Below are 22,500 nucleotides of genomic sequence, written 5' to 3' on the forward strand. Positions count from 1 at the left end.
AAAAAAATGATTTATGCGCCACCACCGAGAATCGAAACCAAAACGTTAAGCTGACGATTAACTTTTTTCTTCAACGTTAATGCCTGAGCTATGAAGATATGTTTGCTGCAAGACTAAAAATTAAAACATGAACCAATAGCTATTAAGTTACGCATGCATATTGTTAATGCCGTCGTTCGACCTTCACCTGACAAATTCCATTTCATTAATTTTCACACTTTTGCACAGATTTTCCCCGGCTAAAACCCAAATATAAAGTTTCACATGGGTTCGAATACCCTATATATTAAGTTTCATGTCTGTAGACCAAAAACTGATAGAGAGGTTTGGTAGGCAAAATTTTTAAACAAATATATATATATATATGCATACATAAATATATCTAGAAAGAGGTTTGTATGTACTATAAACTTTTAACGCAAATATTATGCAAGTATAAATCATGTAGAACATCTGCATGAATATAATTACACGTAATAGTTGACTAAAGATGATCACCCCATAAGAAAACCGAAAAAACTAATAGGGAATTAATTAAAATGAACGTTTAAAAGAATATGCCAATTTGCTAGAACTTTTGCAGATGAATACAATTCCACAACCCATATATAACAAAGTTGTATTTCCATTTTAGATAAATGGAAAAAAGGGTTTTTAATATGAATATCAATACACACAAAAAAATAAATTATATATATATACATATATATATATATATATATATATATATATATATATATATATATATACTTTTTCAGTATTTAGCACTCTTGTATTAACGTCCTTAAAACTTCCTTGGTTGCTTTACATCTGGAAAATATTAATCCTATATTATATACATACTAGCAGGCCGCCTGGCGTTGCCCGATTGTAAAATATGCATAAAATATATATTTTAATACAATTTCATATTTATTATTAAATAGCCAATGCTTTATTGATTATTATATAGTAGTGATTTCAAAAGTAAAAAAAAAAAATGCCTTCGGTTTCATCAGATAGAATGGAAAACAAAACATCTCCAATCTGTCTGACAATATGCATAGAAAAACAAAAAACAAAAAGAAAGCTTATTAAAAATAGAAATGTATATTTGCGCATGCGTACAGAAGTACTTGAAATTGACTTGCGTTTTTAAGTTCCAACTGTTTTCAATTTTGATCCCTTAGCAACTATTTTTACCAACTAAATACTAAACTGAATTTGTTCCACGGAACCAAATCCACTATATATCAAATTCCAAGTCTGTACACGAAATATTGATAAAAAGTTTGGAAGAGGCCGTTCCTCACATAGACAGACAAGGTCACTTTTATATAGAGATATATATATTTAGAAACATGTTTTATGTTCACTAACAATTATATATATATATATATATATATATATATATATATATATATATATATGAGAGAGAGAGAGAGAGAGAGAGAGAGAGAGAGAGAGAGAGGGGGTATAATTTTCGTTTTTCTATTTGTAAAAGCCAATATCCTGGTTGCAATACATCCTTGACGTAACAACTCAATTATATAAAGCGACATCAACGGACACAAGCTATTTATACCAGAATTGCTTCTTAAAATAGTCGCTATTTTTGTCGATGGCCGAACGTCTACGTTACTTCTTAACAAAGAATTGTCTTATCTACATACGGCTTTTATGTTTTTATGTGACTAGCATTGGAATTAGATAAGTAGCTTTTATACACGCACGCACACACACACACACACACACATATATATATTTACACATTGATTATATATACATATACATACATATATATACGCAATAATTATATATATACACAATTATATATACATATGGATATATATTCACAATGATCACATATAATTCATAAATATATATACAATCATTATATATATATATATATATATATATATATATATATATATATACAATGATTATATATAACTAGTTAATTTACTCACATAAAATTAATATACGAAAGTATAGATTTATGCGTAAACTTTAAGTTTTTACTTCAAAAGTGCTCAATACGTAGGTAGAACTAGTTAGTAATTTATAAAATATATATGGTGATTAAGCTACACTGAATATTCCGCGTTTCATCCACTCTAGGACTCCTCAGGCTTATGCGCGAATTCTGTGGTTGTTTATCGTTTTTATAAAATTTTTATAAAATCTCAATAGAGAAGGAGCATATAAAAACGATAAACAACCACAGAATTATATATATATATATATATATATATATATATATATATATATATATATATATATATATATATATATATAATTCTGTGGTTGTTTATCGTTTTTATATGCTCCTTCTCTATTGAGATTTTATAAAAATTTTATAAAAACGATAAACAACCACAGAATTATATATATATATATATATATATATATATATATATATATATATATATATATATATATATACATAAGCTATGAAAATATATATGACGGCTTATGAGAATGAAACCCAGAATATTATGTGCAGCTTAATTACCATATATATTTTTATAACTTATTACCTAGCTCTATCTCTGTATCGAGCACTATTGAAGTAAATACTGAAAAATTTACGCATAAAATTATATCTTTGTATATTAATTTATGTGATTAAATGAAGTAATCATATATATATTTAATATATATATATATATATATATATACTCGGGTTTTTTTATTCAAAAGTAATGGACTAATGAATTCAACGAGGTTGTTAGATAGTGCTCAATAAAAAGAGCTGATAATACTTGTTTATTGTTATATAAACATGCTCACATCATGCTGCTACAAATAGCCACTTGTTTCAATCAAACAACAGATATCATCAGTCAGCGACTTGACTATTCAAAAGTTCAATGAATAATCTTTTCTTTATTCATTGAACTTTTGAATAGTCAAGTCGCTGCCTGATGATATCTGTTGTTTGATTGAAACAAGTGGCAATTTGTAGCAACAGGATGTGAGCATGTTTATATAACAATAAACAAGTAATATATATATATATATATATATGTATATATATATATATATAAATTGAAGACTCTTGCGATATCGGCTTATGCAAATGCTAAGTCTATTTCTATTTAACAATTTTAGTAAAGGCTTTTTTTTTTCATCCCTATATAAATGAACTCTCTCTGGTCATTATAAACATTTTAAAAGTCGGGTTATGTAGTCTGCGATAGGTTAAAGTTAATATATTTTTTCCATCCGGGAATTTAAACTGCATTCTTTATTTTTATTTTTGCATTTTTATTCAAAGCTTCTTTAGACTTATATATATATATATATATATATATATATAAAATCTGAGGTTATTGTTTTCCCGAGGTTAAGTAACTCATGAAGTTTAACGAGGTTAATACAAGGATGCTCAGTACCGAAGTAGAGCAAGGTATAATATTCATTTGTTTTTACATAAGCAATAATACGTTATTACACAAACTTTGCTTTCGTATAAGCTGTATCACCTAAGAGGTCTCTGGTTACAATAACCTCAGATTATATATATATATATATATATATATATATATATATATATATATATATATAATCTGACCGAAACATGTTCATGACTGTGTAGCGATATATTATTGCTTATGTTAAAACAAAATGTATGCAATACCTACATACACGCACACACACACACATATATATTAGATATCAACGAAGAGATGTTTCGTCATTATATAACTCATCAGTGTGGTCGGACATAGTAAAATTTGTAAAACTGGGCTCCACTGATTGGCATCTATTGTTCTACTGAACCTGCTACCAGAAGTGGAAGGGATTAAATTATTCTTTTGTTTACATTTTTTATGCTAGTGAGCGCCGCAAGTACTCAATTATTTTTTTTGATCGTGGAAATGAAAATCACCATCGATTGTAACCGAATTTGGTCGTGAACTCTCAGCAAAAAAAATATAGGAATCTACGATTATCGAGGAAATGGAGAGGTAATATGCCTATAACACACCTCAGATATTGTGCTGCAGTTTGTGCATATTATATTTGCATGAAATGTCTTGATTTTTAATCCTATTAAGGTCAAAATCAGAGGGGAAAAATGAGTTCATTTTATATATATAGGGATAAAGTATGGTAGCACTAATACGATAAAAAATATTTTAAAAATGTAAAAACTGCACATTGGAATAAGGAAACTAGTTAATTCTAGTAGTTAGCCCCCCCCCCCCGAAACATTTAGATTAAATTATTATTTAGCTTACATGTTTTAATCCTATTAAGCTCAAAATCAGAGGGGGGAAAATGAGTTCATTTTATATATATAGGGATTAAAAAATGTCGAAAAATTTTGAAAGAAGACTGTCAGCTTTTTTTTTAATTATAGATTCTTTATAAAATTTAAAAAAATAATCAACAAAACAAAACAATGTATTGTGTGTTGACTTTTCATTGAAAAAAAATCAAATTTTTTAAATCAATTCTTTTTAGCTTTAAAAGACCAAAAAAGAATTTACTAAAAAAAATTGTTTTAAATTTGTTGTTATTTGTTTTATTTTATTTTTATTCAGTTTATTTATCATGTGTTTTAAAAATTTTAAACTACCATGGAATTTTCACGGGTTCTGCTAGTAAAGTATTAATTAAATCAAATTTTCCATGTTATATTTTGATTTGTCTGTCCGTTCCACTTTTTCTCTGAAACTACTGAACTGATTTGGTTGCAATTTTTTACGGACCTTCATTAGAAGGTGCCGTGAACAAAGTATTATGGTATCCTTTCGACACACAGTTAGCAATTAATCACCGCAATACCACATTTACTCTACAAGTTGGGCATAAAGCACTCATTTTAAGTCAACAGACTATTATTATTGTCCGTGTTTAACAGGCTAAAAAAAATCTATATTATATTTCCCTTAGTCTGTCTGTTTCACTTTTTCTCGGAAAGTACAGAACCGATTTAGCTGAAATTTTGTATGAACTTTGGTTATGATTAGGGCTATGACAAGAGAACATTATTTTCATTGTTTTGACTCCCGAGTATATATCTCACACAGTTAGACACAGTTAATCAACCAAGAACCACATCACTCTATATAAAAGCATATAAGATATCAACGGATACACACTCGAGAGTTAAAACAATGAAAAGAATATGCTGTTGTCCTAACCCTGGTTATGATAAAGTGCTGCGAACTAAGTATTATGGTAACCATTCGATGAACAGTTATGGATTAATACGGATTAGTATTTAATGCAAGCACCAATTTAACCATATTCAACCATCAAATTTAGCATGTGTGTGTGTGTGTGTGTGTGTGTGTGTGTGTGTGTGTGTGTGTGTGTGTGCGTCAATAAAATCCTAACTTAGAAAATTGAAGAAGGTACTTCTGAAGAAAATGCGTCAAGGTCATCTGTTGTCACCCGGGATTTAAATTGTTGCTGCAAATAGTTTAAATTCTTTCTTAAAAATAACAAGTCCAGGTGGGGTGGGGGCAATTGATGCCACAGATATAGTTCAGGTTTTTGTGCAGCAGACAAGAATCTTCTTTGCACTTTTAGCTGAGAGTAAGTGCCTGTTACCTAAATATTTATAGCAAACACTTTCAGTTTACGTGTAGGAGGTATATATATATATATATATATATATATATATATATATATATATATATATAATGTATTGATGTGGTTTCCTAGATCTTAATCCAATAAAATTCCAGTGTTTATAAAATAGTACTCAATAACAAGTAGAGCTGTATTTTTGTATCATTTTCTTTAATCATACAAACATTATCGGCTAAATATGTACGTACATGTTTCAGCTGTGATTTATTTTGGAAATACAACAGTGCCAGGCCACAGTTGAGACTAATGGTATACTTTTTTTTTATATGAGATTTAAGATTTATATAGCTAACAATATATTGGCTTTTTGGTTTTGAATAGTTTATTTATTTATTTTTTTTTTTTTACAAAGGCGTCACCACATTATCAAGGCCCAGAGGCCACTCAAGGATAAGGGTTAAAGAGTGTACAGTAGAAATTGGTCAATATAGTAATCATTAGTAATGAAAATTTGGTAAATTTAATAACTTATATGGAACGGCTCATCAAGAACTTATTTACTTTAGACTTGAACACAACCATATTGTAGTCAGTCGGAAAGCAGGAAAACGGAAGACAATTCCACAGGCGTGCAGTTCTAAGAAAGAAGCTTTGTTCATGGAATCTACGTTTAGGTTTAGGCACAGATAAAGAGTGGGGGAAATTATTGATAGTGTTTACAGCTAGACGAGTGTTTCTTGTGAAAGTTTGGCGAGGGGGGACCATAGATTGAAGCTCAGTTGAACACTTTCCATGAAAATAACGATACATCAGAGACAAACTCGCAACATCTCTTCTGTGAGATAGAGGTTGCAAGGAGGAGAAAAGGACATCTCCTACGAGGCTACGAAGTCTATTTTGAACTCTATCAAGGCAGGACAAGTCTTTTCTAGCAGCTCCTGCCCATATGTGGCAACAGTATTCCATCCTTGGACGTACCTGGCTCTTATATAGGTAGAGAATAGCATCAGCAGTGAGATATCTACCGGATCGATAGAAAGATGACGATTGGTTATTTGTATTATTTGGCTTATTCATTAGACTACTGTCAGTTAGCCTTGAAGTCCATACTGAACACAGCACATCCAATGCGACCCATGCTTTTGAGATGCAAATTTTGATGCATCTCTCTGTGGAAACTATGTTGCTGCTGAGAAAGTCAGCGACTTCTTTCAGTGTTGTTCCAACCAGAGCTCTGATCTCTCCAACATTGAAAGTCAAACTGAAACTCAAAAGGTAGTTCTTCAGGGCAGTGGTAGAGTCTATCCTTGTTTACAGTGCTACAGCCTGTACACTCACCAAAAGATTGGAAAGAAAACTAGACGGCACACACACCTGTATGCTACGAGCAGTATTAAATATATCTTGGTAAAATCATCTCACGAAGCAGCAACTTTATGGCAACCTACCTGCCATATCTAATACCATCAGGGAAAGACGCCTACGATTTGCCGGTCACTGTCTGAGGAGCAAGTATGAATTGGTGGGTGATGTATTGCTATGAACTCCACGATATGGACGCGCAAGCAAAGGACGACCTAGATCCACGTACATCCAGCAAATAGCACACAACACGAACTGTGAATCTGAAGATCTGAGGCAGCTGATGAAAGACAGAAAACTCTGGAGAGGAAGAGTCACATTGGTCCAGGCAAGTAGCCCATCCTGATGTTAATGATGATGAAACTACCGTTCTCCTTCTGAGTGTGATTTTCACAACGGTTCGGTCGATGTAACCTTCAAACTTCTTTAGGTGTATCTTGTCAAAATACTGTGGTTAGAGTACTTGAAAAAAATGAACTGTAAAAGTGATATTCTCCTGAAGGTTGAAGATTCAATTCTCAGTGTTGTCGACCGAAAAATACAATTGTGAATTACTTAGAGCCTCTATCCAGTCAAAGCTGATGGAACAAGAGCATGCTACCCCGTGAAGTAAATAAAAAAAGTTTTGTTTGAAATTCTGTCCAAATTCCTGAGTTCAACAGAAACATTCATAAGTTTGACAAGATACACCCGAAGAAGGTTGGAGGTTATATCAACCAAAATGTTGTGAAAATAACACTCAAGATGAGAACAGTAGTTTGTAGATTCCAAGTAATATGAATTATCGATTGTTGTTTTATGAGTTACCACAAAGAGAAATTAAATTTGTGTCTACAGTTTGTGGATACTTCATCTTCATGATTGCATATTTTTATATGACAAACTTTCCAAAAGTAATGTTTCCTACTTTTTATTCTGCCAGAATAAATCAGAAGAGGTTGCAAATTGCATTATTATGAGGACTGAACATATGAATTAATTTTAATCTTGCTGTTGCAGACATTGATGGTTTGCGAATCTGAGAAAGTAACCCCTGTTATGGATGTGCGCAAGAAGCAGAAATACGTCACTGAGTTTCTCCACGCAGAAAAAAATTGACCTGATCAATATTCACCGGTGCCTGTTAAACATTTACGAAGCTAATGCAGTCGATTTCAGAATGACAACAAAGATATGAGTGACAAAGCATGCTCTGGATTCCACCCCATCATCGTTGGCAAAACTTCATTGAGAATGCTGGTGACGATATAGAAAAAAATAAATTCTGGGAATTGTTTTAATGGTACCACTCCTGTTTTCACAGTTCTTAAATTTTTTTTAGTCAAAATAATAGGATGCATTATTTTTAGAAAGCCCCTCATATATATATATATATATATATATATATATATATATAATTATAAAACTCAAATGACCTTGTAACAGGTGTTATAACCCAACATCCAGTTTATGACTTCCGGTTGCGCATGCGTACATAAACATAAACTCAAAACAGCGTAAACAAATAAACACAAATCGCTGGACCGGTTTCCTTCGAACAAACAGACGTCCTTACAAAAGTGAATATCTTAAATTTATTGAATAAAAGACTTCAAGATATGGGAAGCATATGCAAAACGTGATTACAAATAATATGTATAATCATCGACCAGTTTCATATATACGATATATTATACTAAATAATCAACGTGACAATAAAAGGTATTGTTTTACTGTGTACGTTTTCAGCGTCCCAATTCAGAATTGGAATCGGGAATTTAGTATGGAATCTGGAAAAATATTGGAATCGTCCGATCACTAATACACACACACACACACGTGTTGACCAGAGATATATTCTCAACAATCAGTAAGACAGTGGCGCTGTTATTGTCAGGTTGAGATTTGCTTCTATTTTGCCATAAAAGGTCCACTGTCCCAGGCTTTACCTTCTCTCTAACAAGTAGTTAGTTTATTGCTAACAACTTGAGGCGCTCATATCGGGGAATATAACTCAGGCATCTTTTGCAGGCCTGAGCACCGTTTGTGTTGGCTTTTCAAAATCCCACCTGACCTTGTTTCTAACTTCCTGCAGAAGATGTAAATAAATATGTATCTACTTGCATATATATATATATATATATATATATATATATATATATATATATATATATATATATATATGTGTGTGTGTGTTGGTGTGTGTGTGTGTTGGTGTGTGTGTGGATATAAATATTTTAATTGTTTATTGTGATCAAAACAATTGATTGCTGTGACAATCAATTGCAATGAAAAGAGACTAAAAAAAGTGCTAAGTCATTGTCGAAAATTAGAACAGCTTGAAATAATATAAACGATCGTATAACAAAACAGTGGTCATTTTGCCATAGAAACTATATAATAGGCATTTTCGTTGCATTAATTAGATTATATATATACTAGCAGGCCGCCTAGTGTTGCCCGGTTAAATATGATATTTTAATTCATGCAAATTATGTATTTATTATAATGGAGACAATTCTCTATTGATCATTATATTGAACTTAATATATAGTAGTGAGATCCAAACTAACACACACACATATATATATATATATGACTTAGGTGCCATCAGCTAGAATCGTAACCAAAATATACAACTCCACACCATCATTCCTTAGCCTTTGCGCTATCCCCATATATATATATATATATATATATGAGAATGAGAAAGAACCTCTAAAATAGATAAATGGTCATCAACGTTTCGTCCCTATTTCAGGGGATATCAGGATTGAATTTAAAAATGCTGTTTCCTCAGCATTTTTAAACTCAATCCTGATGATGTCCCCTGAAATAGGGATGAAACGTTGATGACCATTTATCTATTTTAGGTTTCCCTTTTAATTCTCATAACGTCAACCATCTTTTGTATTTTTGTTCATATATCACCTATCATCCCTTTTCTAAAAGATCGAATTGGCTCGATCGTCAAAGACAAGATGCAAGCAACAAGGTCCACAGAGTTTATATATATATATATATATATATATATATAGCTGCAATTAACAGTAAAGAAAATACAGGCAAGTCTGAATGATGCACGTATCTATCACAGAACGGAGATGAAATAATAATAATAATTAATAATAATTAATAATAATAATAATAATAATAATAATAATAATAATAATAATAATAATAATAATAATAATAATAAATCACGTGATTTGATCAAGTAGTTTTTTTATTCAAGAAAATCAAGTTCTACGACGAAGCGAGTCTTAGTGTTTTCGTCGGCCATGATAGAAATGCAATAAAACAAATAAGGTGGAAACAACTCAATTTGAAGTAGCGAGGTCCAAATCAGCCTCATGTTCTATACAGTTTAGTTGTAAAATCGCTAAAAATCGTAAATTTTGATTTTCTTGATTTAAAAATACATCTACGTGATCAATTTATATGATTTTTGGAATATGATATCTCCGTTCCGTAACGAGTAGATCATAAGTACATCATAATAATTTTTTTCCTGTACTTTTTTTCTTCTTTTAAATAAGTGCAATTCTGAATAAGCATACATAATATTTTGATCTTCTATTAGATAGAAAGAAGAGAAGAAACGCGGCGGATCCATTACCACAAAAACCAAAACTTTTAGCAACACGTGTTTTCTCGGCTCCAAACGAGCGGGGGAAGAAGAAATCGATATTTTCGACGCAACGCGCACTCGCATTGTCCACAGAAAAAGAGAGAGAGAGAGAGAGAGAGAGAGAGAGAGAGAGAGAGAGAGAGAGAGAGAGAGAAGGGGGAGGCGGTGGGATGGGGAGCAGATGGTTCAGATTTATTTTCATATAATCTATTTTAACAAAATTCAGAAACGAATGGGACGGGCAAAATGAATTCCACGAGAAAAAAAAAAAAAGTTTTGCATCGCTTTACGAAAGATTTTGCATCGCTTTACGAAAGATTACAAACAAAATATGATTTTACTAAAACTTATGGTATTTTTCAGATTAGGTCCACCTCCACAATTTTCTTTTAAATTACGACTTTTAACGGTTTTCAACTATGCTGAATACGGAAATCGCATTGAAATTTTGCAGAAATAATTAGTTATCGAGATATAAAAAGTTGTATTATGCATTGTATTCTTTGGAGGCCATCTTTGTTACGCGCGTAGATTTGTTTATGGTGCGCGCACGCGCGTAAAAATATGGCTGCCAAAGAATACAATGCATAATACAACTTTTTATATCTCGATAACCACTTATTTCTGCAACATTTCAATGCGATTTCCGTATTCAGCATAGTTGAAAACCTATAAAAGTTGTCATTTAGAAGAACATTGTGAAGGTGGACCTAATCTGAAAAATGTACCAAACTTATGTCTAGAATCCTTATTCTAAGTTCGATCCAAATCTTATCAGATGATTTTCATTCTTGAAAATTTCTAAAATTCAAGACTGAAAGGATCTTTTAGAAAGAAAAATGGAAACTCAAAGAATCTTGCTTAATCAAAGATCCAACTGCTGTCCCATCGCTGCAATCTTGCATATCCGTGTCGGTTGCAAATATTTTAATGGAATATCCTCTGATGAACTCGTTGCACTTGTGCCCCCTCGACCCACATATCCTCGAAAAACCTGCTTAGCAACAAAATCAAACCCCTTCACTATTGAGGTCCCTAAATCCCAGAAAGCTTTCTACTCTAATAGTTTCTTCCCTCGAACAGCACGACTTTGGAATTCCTTCCCCGCTACTTGCTTCTTAACTGTACTGATATGCAGAAGTTAAAACGTAAATTACACCAACATCTTGTTAATCGTTCTTAGACATTGTCCCAAATAGTAGCCACTTACGTCTAAGTGGGGATATGCCTTGTTTGGGGTGAACGTAAGTAAAAATAAATAAATAATTTTTAAAAAATTGATTTCTCACGAATATATTAAGGTCGTTTCAAAATTAAAGCCTGAGCCAAAGATTAAATTAATTCTTCCTCAGTCATTAAATATGACTGAATAAATAAATAAATTAATAAATGAATAAATAAAAGAATAAATGAATGAATAAATGAATAAGTTAATGAATAAATAATAAATTAATGAATAAAAAATGAATGAATAAATGAAGGAATAAATGATGGAATAAATAGACGAATGAATGAATAAATAAATAAATGAATGAATGAATGAATAAAGAAATAAATGAATAAATGAATGAACAAAGAAATGAATAGATAAATGAATAAATAAATGAATGAATAAATAAATGAATAATAAACGAATGAATAAATAAATGAATAATAAACGAATGAATAAATAAATGAATAAGAAATGAATGAATGAATAAATGAATGAATAAAGAAATAAATGAATAAAGAAATAAATGAACAAATAAATGAATAAATAAATGAATGAAAAAATAAATGAATAATAAATAAATGAATGAATAAATAAATAAATGAATAAATGAATGAATAAATGAATGAATGAATAAATAAATGAATGAATAAATAAATGAATGAATAAATAAATAAATGAATGATTGAATAAATGAATGAATAAATAAATGAATGAATGATTGAATAAATGAATAAATAAATGAATGAATAAATAAATGAATGAATGAATAAATAAATAAATGAATAAATAAATGAATAAATAAATAAATAAATAAATAAATGAATAAATGAATGAATAAATAAATGAATAAATAAATGAATGAATAAATAAATAAATGAATAAATGCATGAATGAATAAATGAATAAATAAATGAATAAATGAATAAATGAATGAATAAATGAATGAATAAATGAATGAATGAATAAATAAATGAATAAATAAATGAATGAATAAATAAATGAATGAATAAATAAATAAATAAATGAATAAATAAATGAATAAATAAATGAATGAATAAATAAATAAATGATTGAATAAATGAATAAATAAATGAATGAATGAATAAATAAATAAATAAATGAATGAATAAGTAAATAAATAAATGAATGAATAAATAAATAAATAAATAAATGAATAAATAAATGAATGAATGAATAAATGAATGAAGAAATGAATAAATAAATGAATGAATAAGCCCAACTGGATCTATAGAAAGTTACGCAACAAATATTTTACTTTAATCATTCGTTTTTTAATAAACAAATACGAAACTTTTTTTTGGTTTGTAGTTCTTTGTTTTTACGACTTATCAGCGTGGCTGAATCTAAGGAGATTCGGAACCGCGACCCTAGTGATTTACATACAACTGCATAATATATTTTATGCATATTCGTTTGATTATTTACTACTGAAGTGCTCAATGCATGAGCAAGGCATTATATAAGTATAAAATATATCTTCCGCGTCTAGCCGCAAAAAGTGTTGTGATACGGCGAAACAGCTGTGAGAAGAGAAAAGAGATAACTAAAAAATAAAATAAAATAAATAATAAAACAAAATTACAAAAAAATATATGAACCTTCAATTCTAATCTGGTAGGTTCCAGTTCTGACGATAAAGAAACCTAACAAAAATGGTTTCTATGTTTGATAAAGGAATATTATTTAATCGCTACTTCATCGGCAATGAATTAGAAAGACACCTATATGTAATTTTCGAAGTTTCGGCAATGAAACGGAAGTATTTTTCTTTTAAATGATAAAAATAAAAATAAATGATAGATTGTAAAAACTACACGTGTCGCCCCCTCTCTCGCTTTGTCTTGCAAAAAAGATAGAGAAAGAGAGAGGGGAAATAGGTGCGCGATCGCACACACAGACACAGACTGCACGTAATGAACCGAGGAAGCTGCAATGCCATTCGGTAGTGAAATTTACTCGAGAAATTACGTAAATGGCGACGACGAGCGAGCGCACACTCATTATAAATATAGAACAGCAAATAAAACTACGGATATAATTCCTCGAAATCGGAATCGAGTCGAATCACGACTGAGGCGTTTGTACACACAAAAAGCGCTCCTCACTATGCTTTGAAATACATATTAATAACAATAATAAATCATATATATATATATATATATATATATATAACTTAGCTGTCGGCACCGATATTGTGGAGGAACGCAGTGACATAATAAATATTGAACGACTTATTCTCTATTTAACTTCCCAGATATTCAGCTGCAAAATAAGATAATTTCTCTATATTAATAAAATTGTGTGACTACTTGTGTCTTACTTCTGCCAGACATTAATAATAATAATAATAATAATAATAATAATAATAATAATAATAATAATAATAATTATTATTATTATTATTATTATCATTATTATTAAGTTAGTGTCGAACGAATATTTATTTAAATAAAAACCACAGCAGCATAAAATAGTACGAAAATTAAAAAAAAAAAGTCTTATTTTAATACAATAATTTAATTTCGAAATTAGATCCACCGCAATGCATTTCCGTTTCTTCCAAAACAAGTCAAGGATTGACACACCTCACCTTAATATACGAAAGCAACATTGGAAGCCACCGAATCTGTCGAATAGATAGTAATTTGTTCTTTTAAAATAAAATTCTTAGCAAATTAATTTAAAAAGATGGGAAGTTTTCGAAGTAATTTGCATCCAGCCTTTTTATGAATAGAAAAAAAAAAAAAAATTACCCCCCCCAAAAAAACAAAGAAAAACAAAAAGAGTAGCTGATGAAACATTCGTTTTAGTTTTATAGCAATTTGTTTCGATTGATAATTTAATGACCGAGAATCAGATCGTAATAATTCAACCTAAAAGTTATATTTAAAAAAAGCGAAATAATTTCATCCAAGAAAACAAAAAAAGAAAATGCCATTGAAAAAATAAAATTAAAAATAAAGACTCCCGGTCAATGCCGTGTAGGTATAGCTAGTATCTATATCTATGTGTGCGTGTGCGTGTGCGTGTGTGTGTGTGTGTGTGTGATAGCAGCAAGCTGCAAGAGGACGCTACATTATGTAATAATGTACCGAAAAGTCCGTGTCAGACGAGAGGCGTACTTTGACAGACGGCAAAACCGAAGCTGAATGGAAACGGCACCAAACGACTTCGAATCGAAATAATCTCGAAAGACGCATCGCATTCTCTTGGCATTAGAATCGCTAGTTTTTCTTTTTTCTTTTCTTTTTTTCGCCGTTTTACGTTTTGTTTTTTGTTTTTTTAATCTCTACAGTTTCATATCTAAAGAACGAGGATAGCATTTGAATAAATGATTGGAAGAGAATTGGTATGAAAAACGAAAGAACGAAAGAAAGAAAGAAAGAAAGAAAGGGGGAAAAAGGAAAAGGCCGCTAGTGTTGCGCAACTTCGGAATAATCTGAGGACAGGAATTTTCCATAAAAATTAGGGTTTAATTAATTGAGGATATAATAATAATAATAATAATAATAATAATAATAATAATAATAATAATAATAATTAGAGGAAGAAGAAAAGTGGAAAGAAGGAGGAGAAGGAAGAGAAGGAAAAGGAACAGAAAAAGAATAAGAAGAAAAAGGAGAAAGAGAAGAGTAAAGATAAGTAGTAGTAGTAGTAGTAGTAGTAATAAGAAGGAGTAGAAGAAAGATAAGCAAAATAAGAAGGGCAGGAAAGAAAAACGCAATATATGAAAAAAAAAACGAAGAATGAGAAAAAGAAGAAAAAGAGAAAAGACGAAAAGAAAAAGGAAAAATAAACAAAATGAAAAAAAAAAAAACCGAAGGAGAAAAAAAAAACAAATAAAAAGAGGAACAAGAATGTTTCCTTCATAGAAATAGTCACGTGACCGACACCAACAACATGCCGCATTTATATATATATATATATATATATATATATATATATATATATATATATATATATATATATATATCTTCGTAAACGACGAGCAAATGAATTTTAATAAAAATATGCAAAAGACAAACATCTTTATTAAAAAAAAAAGAAATGTATCTATGCCAACATATTTTAAAACGAAATTTCATAAAATAAAAATAAAGTCGTCCACATAGAATTATTAACCTAGATATTTGTTCCTGCAATGATTTTTTGAATAATAAAATAAAAGAAAAAAAAAATGAAAAAGAAAAAACAATTAAAAATGAAATGTGTGTATGTACACGAGTGTGTATTTATGTGCGCGTGTGTGTGCTAACCTTGAAATTATGGCTAAAAATAGGGTCACAAATTATTTTTAAGACATTCTTTCGGTTGGTGGAGGCGGCGCACGGAAGAATTGACCCGCGCCGATGCGGAAGGAATGAAACGACTTACGCAATTCATTTCAACGCAGCCAGCGCTGGCCCACATTAGATGTGGCGAGAACAGTGCGCGTGTGCGCACACGCACACACACGTATACACGCTTAATAGAGCATTATAAACACACATATGGGCATTCATACGAACACGTTTACGTACGTACATTCGCGTGTACACGTTATAAACACATATTAAACAAACAAACGAAGATTTATACGAATCTACACGAAAACACATAACATACACGCAATCGTCCGCACACAAACATTATATATATATATATGTGTGTGTGTGTGTGTGTGTGTGTGTGTTTATATCATCAATAACGGCATTGATACTCGCTAACAGACACATTCGTAGGTATACTGAAAATAAAAACACAATTTATCACCTTATTAGATTATATGTGTATATAAATAAAATGACACACACACGTGTGTATGTATATGTATGTATATATGTATGTGCGTGTATATGTTTATCATCGAGATGCTAGTTAAGTGGTTAGTAGCGCCAACTATCGTCTCGATGATTGAGTTTGTGGCATTTGCTGGTCTTACCACACCAACAACACAAATTTGTCTGTGGATAAATAATAATTATAATATATATATATATATATATATATATATATATATATATATATATATTGAAAAAGGATAGATCTACTAAATATCAAAAACCATATGAACGCTTATAAATTGAACACTTTTTTAATGTGAAAAAAGTATATTTTTTATGCGAGAAACACAATTTAAATATATATCAGTATACAAGCATACTATGACAAGTAAGCTACATCGGAACGTTAGTGTTTCGTCACTGAAAAACATCGTCAGAGTAAAAATTTTCTTAGGTCGACGAATTCCTCTAGGAATGAAACACGAACGTTTTCGTCTAGCTAACGTAGTATGTTCTTGCATATATTATTACGTAACTCATGTACCGGGTACTATATAATATATATATATATATAATATATATATATATATATATATATATATATATATATATATAAATAAGCCTGACGATTTATCACGAAAATGAAAATGGAACGCGGAATATTCTGTGTAGCTTAATTGCCATATATATTTTTATAACTTACTACCTAGCTCTACCTATGTATTGAGCACTGTTGAAGTAAATACTAAAAATTAACGCATAAAATTATATTTTCGTATATTAATTTATGTGATTAAATGTGTATATATATAGAGATAGATAGATAGATAGATAGATCTTGTAATATAAAAAATATATGAAAAATAACGGGAGGGTTGGTTTTAAATGCGGGTAAAATCCAGCTATCGTGAAAAGGGGCAGTTTTTGTTTTTTACAAAAGGAAAATTGTCTCAGTTAAGAAGGATTTCTACTTTTCTAATCGATGAGAAAACATGTAATACACTTTGATCCTAATCCGAACAAGAAGTATGGCTAAAACATAATTTCACGACGATCAAACCGGATTTGATGATCACAACAGCGCAAAACAGTTACCATGGAAATGTGATTAGTTAATCTTATGTGATAATTGTACAATAAATTCAAAATATCACGAAATAAATATTATATCTTCTCCTAGCAATCATAAACAGACCCACAACCCCCGAATCCACCCTCTTTTCCATGGACTTTAATAACAGAAACGATCGAATCCACTGAAAAGATTACAGTTATAACATAAGAAAAAAAAATTACTTGTATATAAAAAAAATATTTAAAAAATGCTATTTTATTATTAATTTGCAAACAATATTGGCGTCGTTAGCCCCACCCACACCGCTACCCCTTCCTTCTCCGCGTAACAATTCCGTCGTTGATTCGAGAGTTGTGAAGATGTCAGCGTGACTGTTTGCTCGGAAAAATGTGAAGAGAAACCCGTCTTTTTGGCCAGACAGTGTAATGACATTCGGAATAATAAAAACACCCACATTCGATCACATGGAAACAACGCGCGTGCGCGCACACACGCACATTTCTCTCTCTCTCTGTCTCTCTCTCTCTCTCGTCTAATACTGAGTTTATATTGCAAAAGTACGCATTTTTAGCATTTTAAAGTGCATATATGACTAGTGCGATTTTACAACATAATATCACACACACATACACACACACATTTTTTCATTGTAAAACATCTGTTTACTTATTTTATACGAAGAAATATATAAATAACTGAACTGACAAGCAAGCACTGACAGTCGGCTCAATTTAAAAAAATAATAGCACATATATATATATATATATATATATATACACACACACATTTCAAGTAAATGATTAACATTATATATATATATATATATATATATATACACACACACACATTTCAAGTAAATGATTAACATTATATATATATATATATACACACACATTTCAAGTAAATGATTAACATTATATATATATATATATATATATATATATACACACACACACACATTTCAAGTAAATGATTAACATTATATATATATATATATATATATATATATATATATATATACAATTATTAACATTATTAACATATATATATATGTTAATAATGTTAATCATTTACTTGAAATGTACTCAGTTTAAACAACCGTAATTGATTTTAAAAAATCTTTCTCATAAATAAGGTTTTTATAATGAAAAAAATATTTTTATATACATTTTGAAAAGTTTGAAACAATCCAAGCTCAATGAATGCCCTTTTATTGGGTTCCAGAGCAAATATTGTGTAATATAATAATTTTCCAAGTTCCAAAAAATGGCCAACTGAGAAAACTTTATTGAAACTTAGAATATTTTTATATTACACCCCCCCACGCTTGCTTACCAAGTACAGATTGAATCATTGAAGTACCACGAGAATTATTTAAAAAAAAAAAAAAAAAAATGCAAACAAAACAATAACAGAAAAGCTTTAAAAATTGTCATTTGGAATTGTTTCATTTTGATAATAAAATAAACTTAACTGAAAAAAAAAATAAAAAGAATTCAAGAAAATAACTGAATTTGACAAATATCATGAAAAATAGGTTACAGTCGATGAGAGTTTTAAAACTTTAAATCTTCCCTCATTTTATAATTTTATAATAGCCCGATTGTGACTTCGTATTGTTCAGGCCTAGGTGGTCCAACTCTCTCAAGCTTTATATTCTCTCTAAGTTTTTTTTTTTTATTATTGCTAATCGCCTGAGGCGCCACTACGTTGACGGGGTTGCCCAGGCATATTTTGTAAGTTAGTGTGTCTGGGCTCCCCCAAACCACACCTGACTTTGTGTCTAATTCCCCGGTAAGGAGATTAAAAAAATGTCAGTTTTTAATATTTCGGACAGTTCTCTACCCTTTTTCAAAAAAAAAAAAAAAAAAAAAAAAAAAATCTTTTCCTTGATAAAATATGAATATGAATATTTTTAGATCTGAACGTCCGTTCAAGTTTTTTTTTTGTTTGTTTGTTTTTCTTTTGCTTCCTCGATTGTATAGTTTTTGTTCGATTAAAATCGAAAACTATAAACAACGCTTATATTAAGTGATATTTACTGACGCTCACACTCATGTGTATACACGTGTCCAGTGGTTTTATGTGAAAGTATTCGTTTGGATTGCAAAGGGATTTTTTTTTCTCCATTTTTTTTTTTTAATTATTAATACATAGTCGGTATTTAGTTCTTTCTCACTACAAGAACTTAGACACCAGGGTCGGAAATTGAGACTGAGAAATCAGCGCTCCAGAGGAAGGGCACTCTGACCTGCAAAAAAAAAAAGGTGGCTGGGCAGCTCCGTCGGCATTCCTCGGCGAGGGCGCCTCAGGAGACTAGCAATAACCCAACCCCTTCACAGAGAGAGAAGGCAAAGCCTGGGAGGGTGAACCTCCTAGAACTCCACAGAACTTTATTCCCACCACAAAATCAACAGGAACCGGATCATTACAGGAATGGTCTAACCTCTGTTGATTTGGGGGGTCGAGGATAAAACCTCCGGCGAAGGTTTTTATTAATTAAGAAAACATAGTCTAGTACAACTCTTGATATATCGTCTTCGATATCAAAAATGTTTCAGATTTGATTCGATTTTTAAGAAAACATTATAATGCCGATAATCATTTCTCCCCATTGTCCCCCCCCCCCAAAAAAAAGGATACATTTTCTTGATGAACAAAATACAAAAATATTTTCCAAAAGGCTTCATCAATGAAAATATCAACCCCTCGCAATCAACCACAACAAAAAAAGTAAAATATAATCGTTGACAATTAATTTTATTTCTTCCTTTTTTCCTATAGAGGTCCCCATATAATATGTAATATAATTTCAGGTTAATCATTTTCAGAGGTGAGGCTGCTTCCAATGAAGTTTTAACGAGGTTAATGCAAGAGTGCTCAATACCGAAGTAGAGCAAGATTTGTGTTTACATAAGCATTGATATGTCGCTACACCTTCATGAGAATGTTTCTGTCAGCCACTTACAAGTAACTAGAAATAGAAACCTCTAAAACAGATAATGTGTGTGTGTGTATGTGTTCGGTCACGAAACATACACACATAAACTAGTGTGTCACCACGTTTCAAAGCCTCAAAGACCACTCGCGGATAAGAGTGCGCGTATTTTCTCTAACCTACTTATATGATTGACGAATATTTTAAAGAAATATTTATGTTATTGTCTACATGCTTGAAATAATTGAAATTGTCTTCTATTTTTTATTTATTTATTTATTTTGTATTTTGCAGTATCGCGTTCTATTAGTGATGTCCATATTTCGTTTAAAAAAAGATAACTGGTACTATTTTTGTTTTCAAGAGTAGCAGGAAAATACTCGTTTAATGCCGACTTGACAAGATTCAAGTTTTATCAGAAAAGGTTGCTTTTTGTTGTTGTTGTTTTGCAAAAATTAAAAAGAAAACTTTTTTTTGTAATATTGTAATTTCTCGTTTTAAATTTATAAAGCAAAAATCGTTTCAGTATTGGATCACTATCTTGGTAGTTATAGTCGCAACGTTTTGGCCGATGTAACTCCTACTCATATTTAGTTAAGCCTTTTCGAAACTTAGGAACCTATATGAAATTTGGGTACTTCTAAAGCATTTGAGCTGTACTATTTATTTTTTTTTTTTTTTTTTTACCGTTTCTTAAACCTAAGTTTTAAGTTTAGTTCCGTAAAAGTCGGTTTGGTTTGGTTTGGTTCAAATTCTTGTACAAGTGCTGTAATTTCGAACTGCACTCTTTATTTAATCCAGGGAGATCGATTGCTAATGATCTCATTCCGTCAGCCATTAGCAAGTAGAAAGTGTGAAGTTTATATTTATTCTTAGTTATTAGTCGCCTGCGGTAAGGATTGAACCCTCAATCTTCAGGAGATTGTCAATTTGAAGATTATTATCAATTAAGACCATTTAACGTTAAGCTATGTCGAATCGATGCCTCTGTTCCAGTCTCAAAAGACAAAGCATACCCCCTGTGAGGGTCTGCGCGTGTAATTGTGAGGAAAGGTTGCGCAATCCCTAACCCCACCTCTCCTGAATTGGGTCCATTAGCAAGGAGAGGCCCAACACTGACTGGAAACATTGTTGGCATAAGCGGAAAGAACATACAGCATCTGGAATTCTCTAATGGTCACCCATTTAAGTAGTGACCAGGTTCAACGTTGCTTAACTTCGGTAACTTGATGGGAACCAGTATGCGTCAATGTAATTATGCCGTATAAGCCATGTAGACAATTCGATAAGTAAGTTAAAAATAAGTCACTCTTTTTTTTTTTTTATTGGGGAGCGGAGGGGGGGGGTCAAACTTTTATAAAATAAAAACCTTTTGAAAAGGGACCAAATATTACAGAATTTTTTATAAAGCGTATAATATATTATTACATTATAAATAATGAGTCTAAAAAGATTGTATTCCAGCATTACATAAAATAATATATTTTGGAATTTGTTCATGGACATTAAATTTTTTTCTGTAAAAACAAACAAACAAAAAAACACAACAAAAACAAATAAAAAAACAACAACAATACTAAAAAAAAAAAAAAAAAATACTTACTAAGTCCTTCCAAGCTCGCTTCTTTGCCCATTTTGCTCATAGCATTAATAACAGTGTCAGAGTTTATAACTTTAGTTTTTTAGTTTTTCATAGATTTCATCCAATTTCGTTCATCTACTTCAAAAAAAATTCTTTAAAACCACGTTTTTTGTTGTTGCTGATATATTCCGATTATTATTTTGTTAAATAAATTCTGTGTGTTGCATTTGACCTAAATTCTTATTACAGGCAAAATTTCCCCCACCTTTTTTTTTTGTGTAATTTACAGATGACAGAAAAAAAAATATTTTCCACTCACAGAAAGGTCAGGTCAGAGAGAAAAACAAACAAGAAACAAAAAATGTCTTTGTAGTCATAGAAATCGAATTTTGTAGTATTTTTAGTCG

At 30.6% G+C, this 22,500-nt stretch overlaps 1 protein-coding gene across 2 annotated transcripts in view; it reads right to left on the reverse strand.

Moving 5' to 3' along the window:
• LOC145248209 (uncharacterized) overlaps positions 1-22,500 on the reverse strand; it is a 271,375-nt gene that overhangs the window by 235,569 nt on the left and 13,306 nt on the right. For both annotated transcript variants that reach the window (XM_080110074.1, XM_080110075.1), the window contains exon 2: positions 22,115-22,500. This exon is cut by the window's right edge and continues 205 nt beyond it. In XM_080110074.1, the coding sequence (XP_079966200.1) occupies positions 22,115-22,154 (40 nt within the window). In that variant the 5' untranslated portion in view covers positions 22,155-22,500. The remainder of the gene's footprint in view (positions 1-22,114) is intronic.

Source organism: Euprymna scolopes, chromosome 26, assembly GCF_053919585.1.
Source record: "Euprymna scolopes isolate OS-2025 chromosome 26, ASM5391958v1, whole genome shotgun sequence".
Lineage (NCBI taxonomy): Eukaryota > Metazoa > Mollusca > Cephalopoda > Sepiida > Sepiolidae > Euprymna > Euprymna scolopes.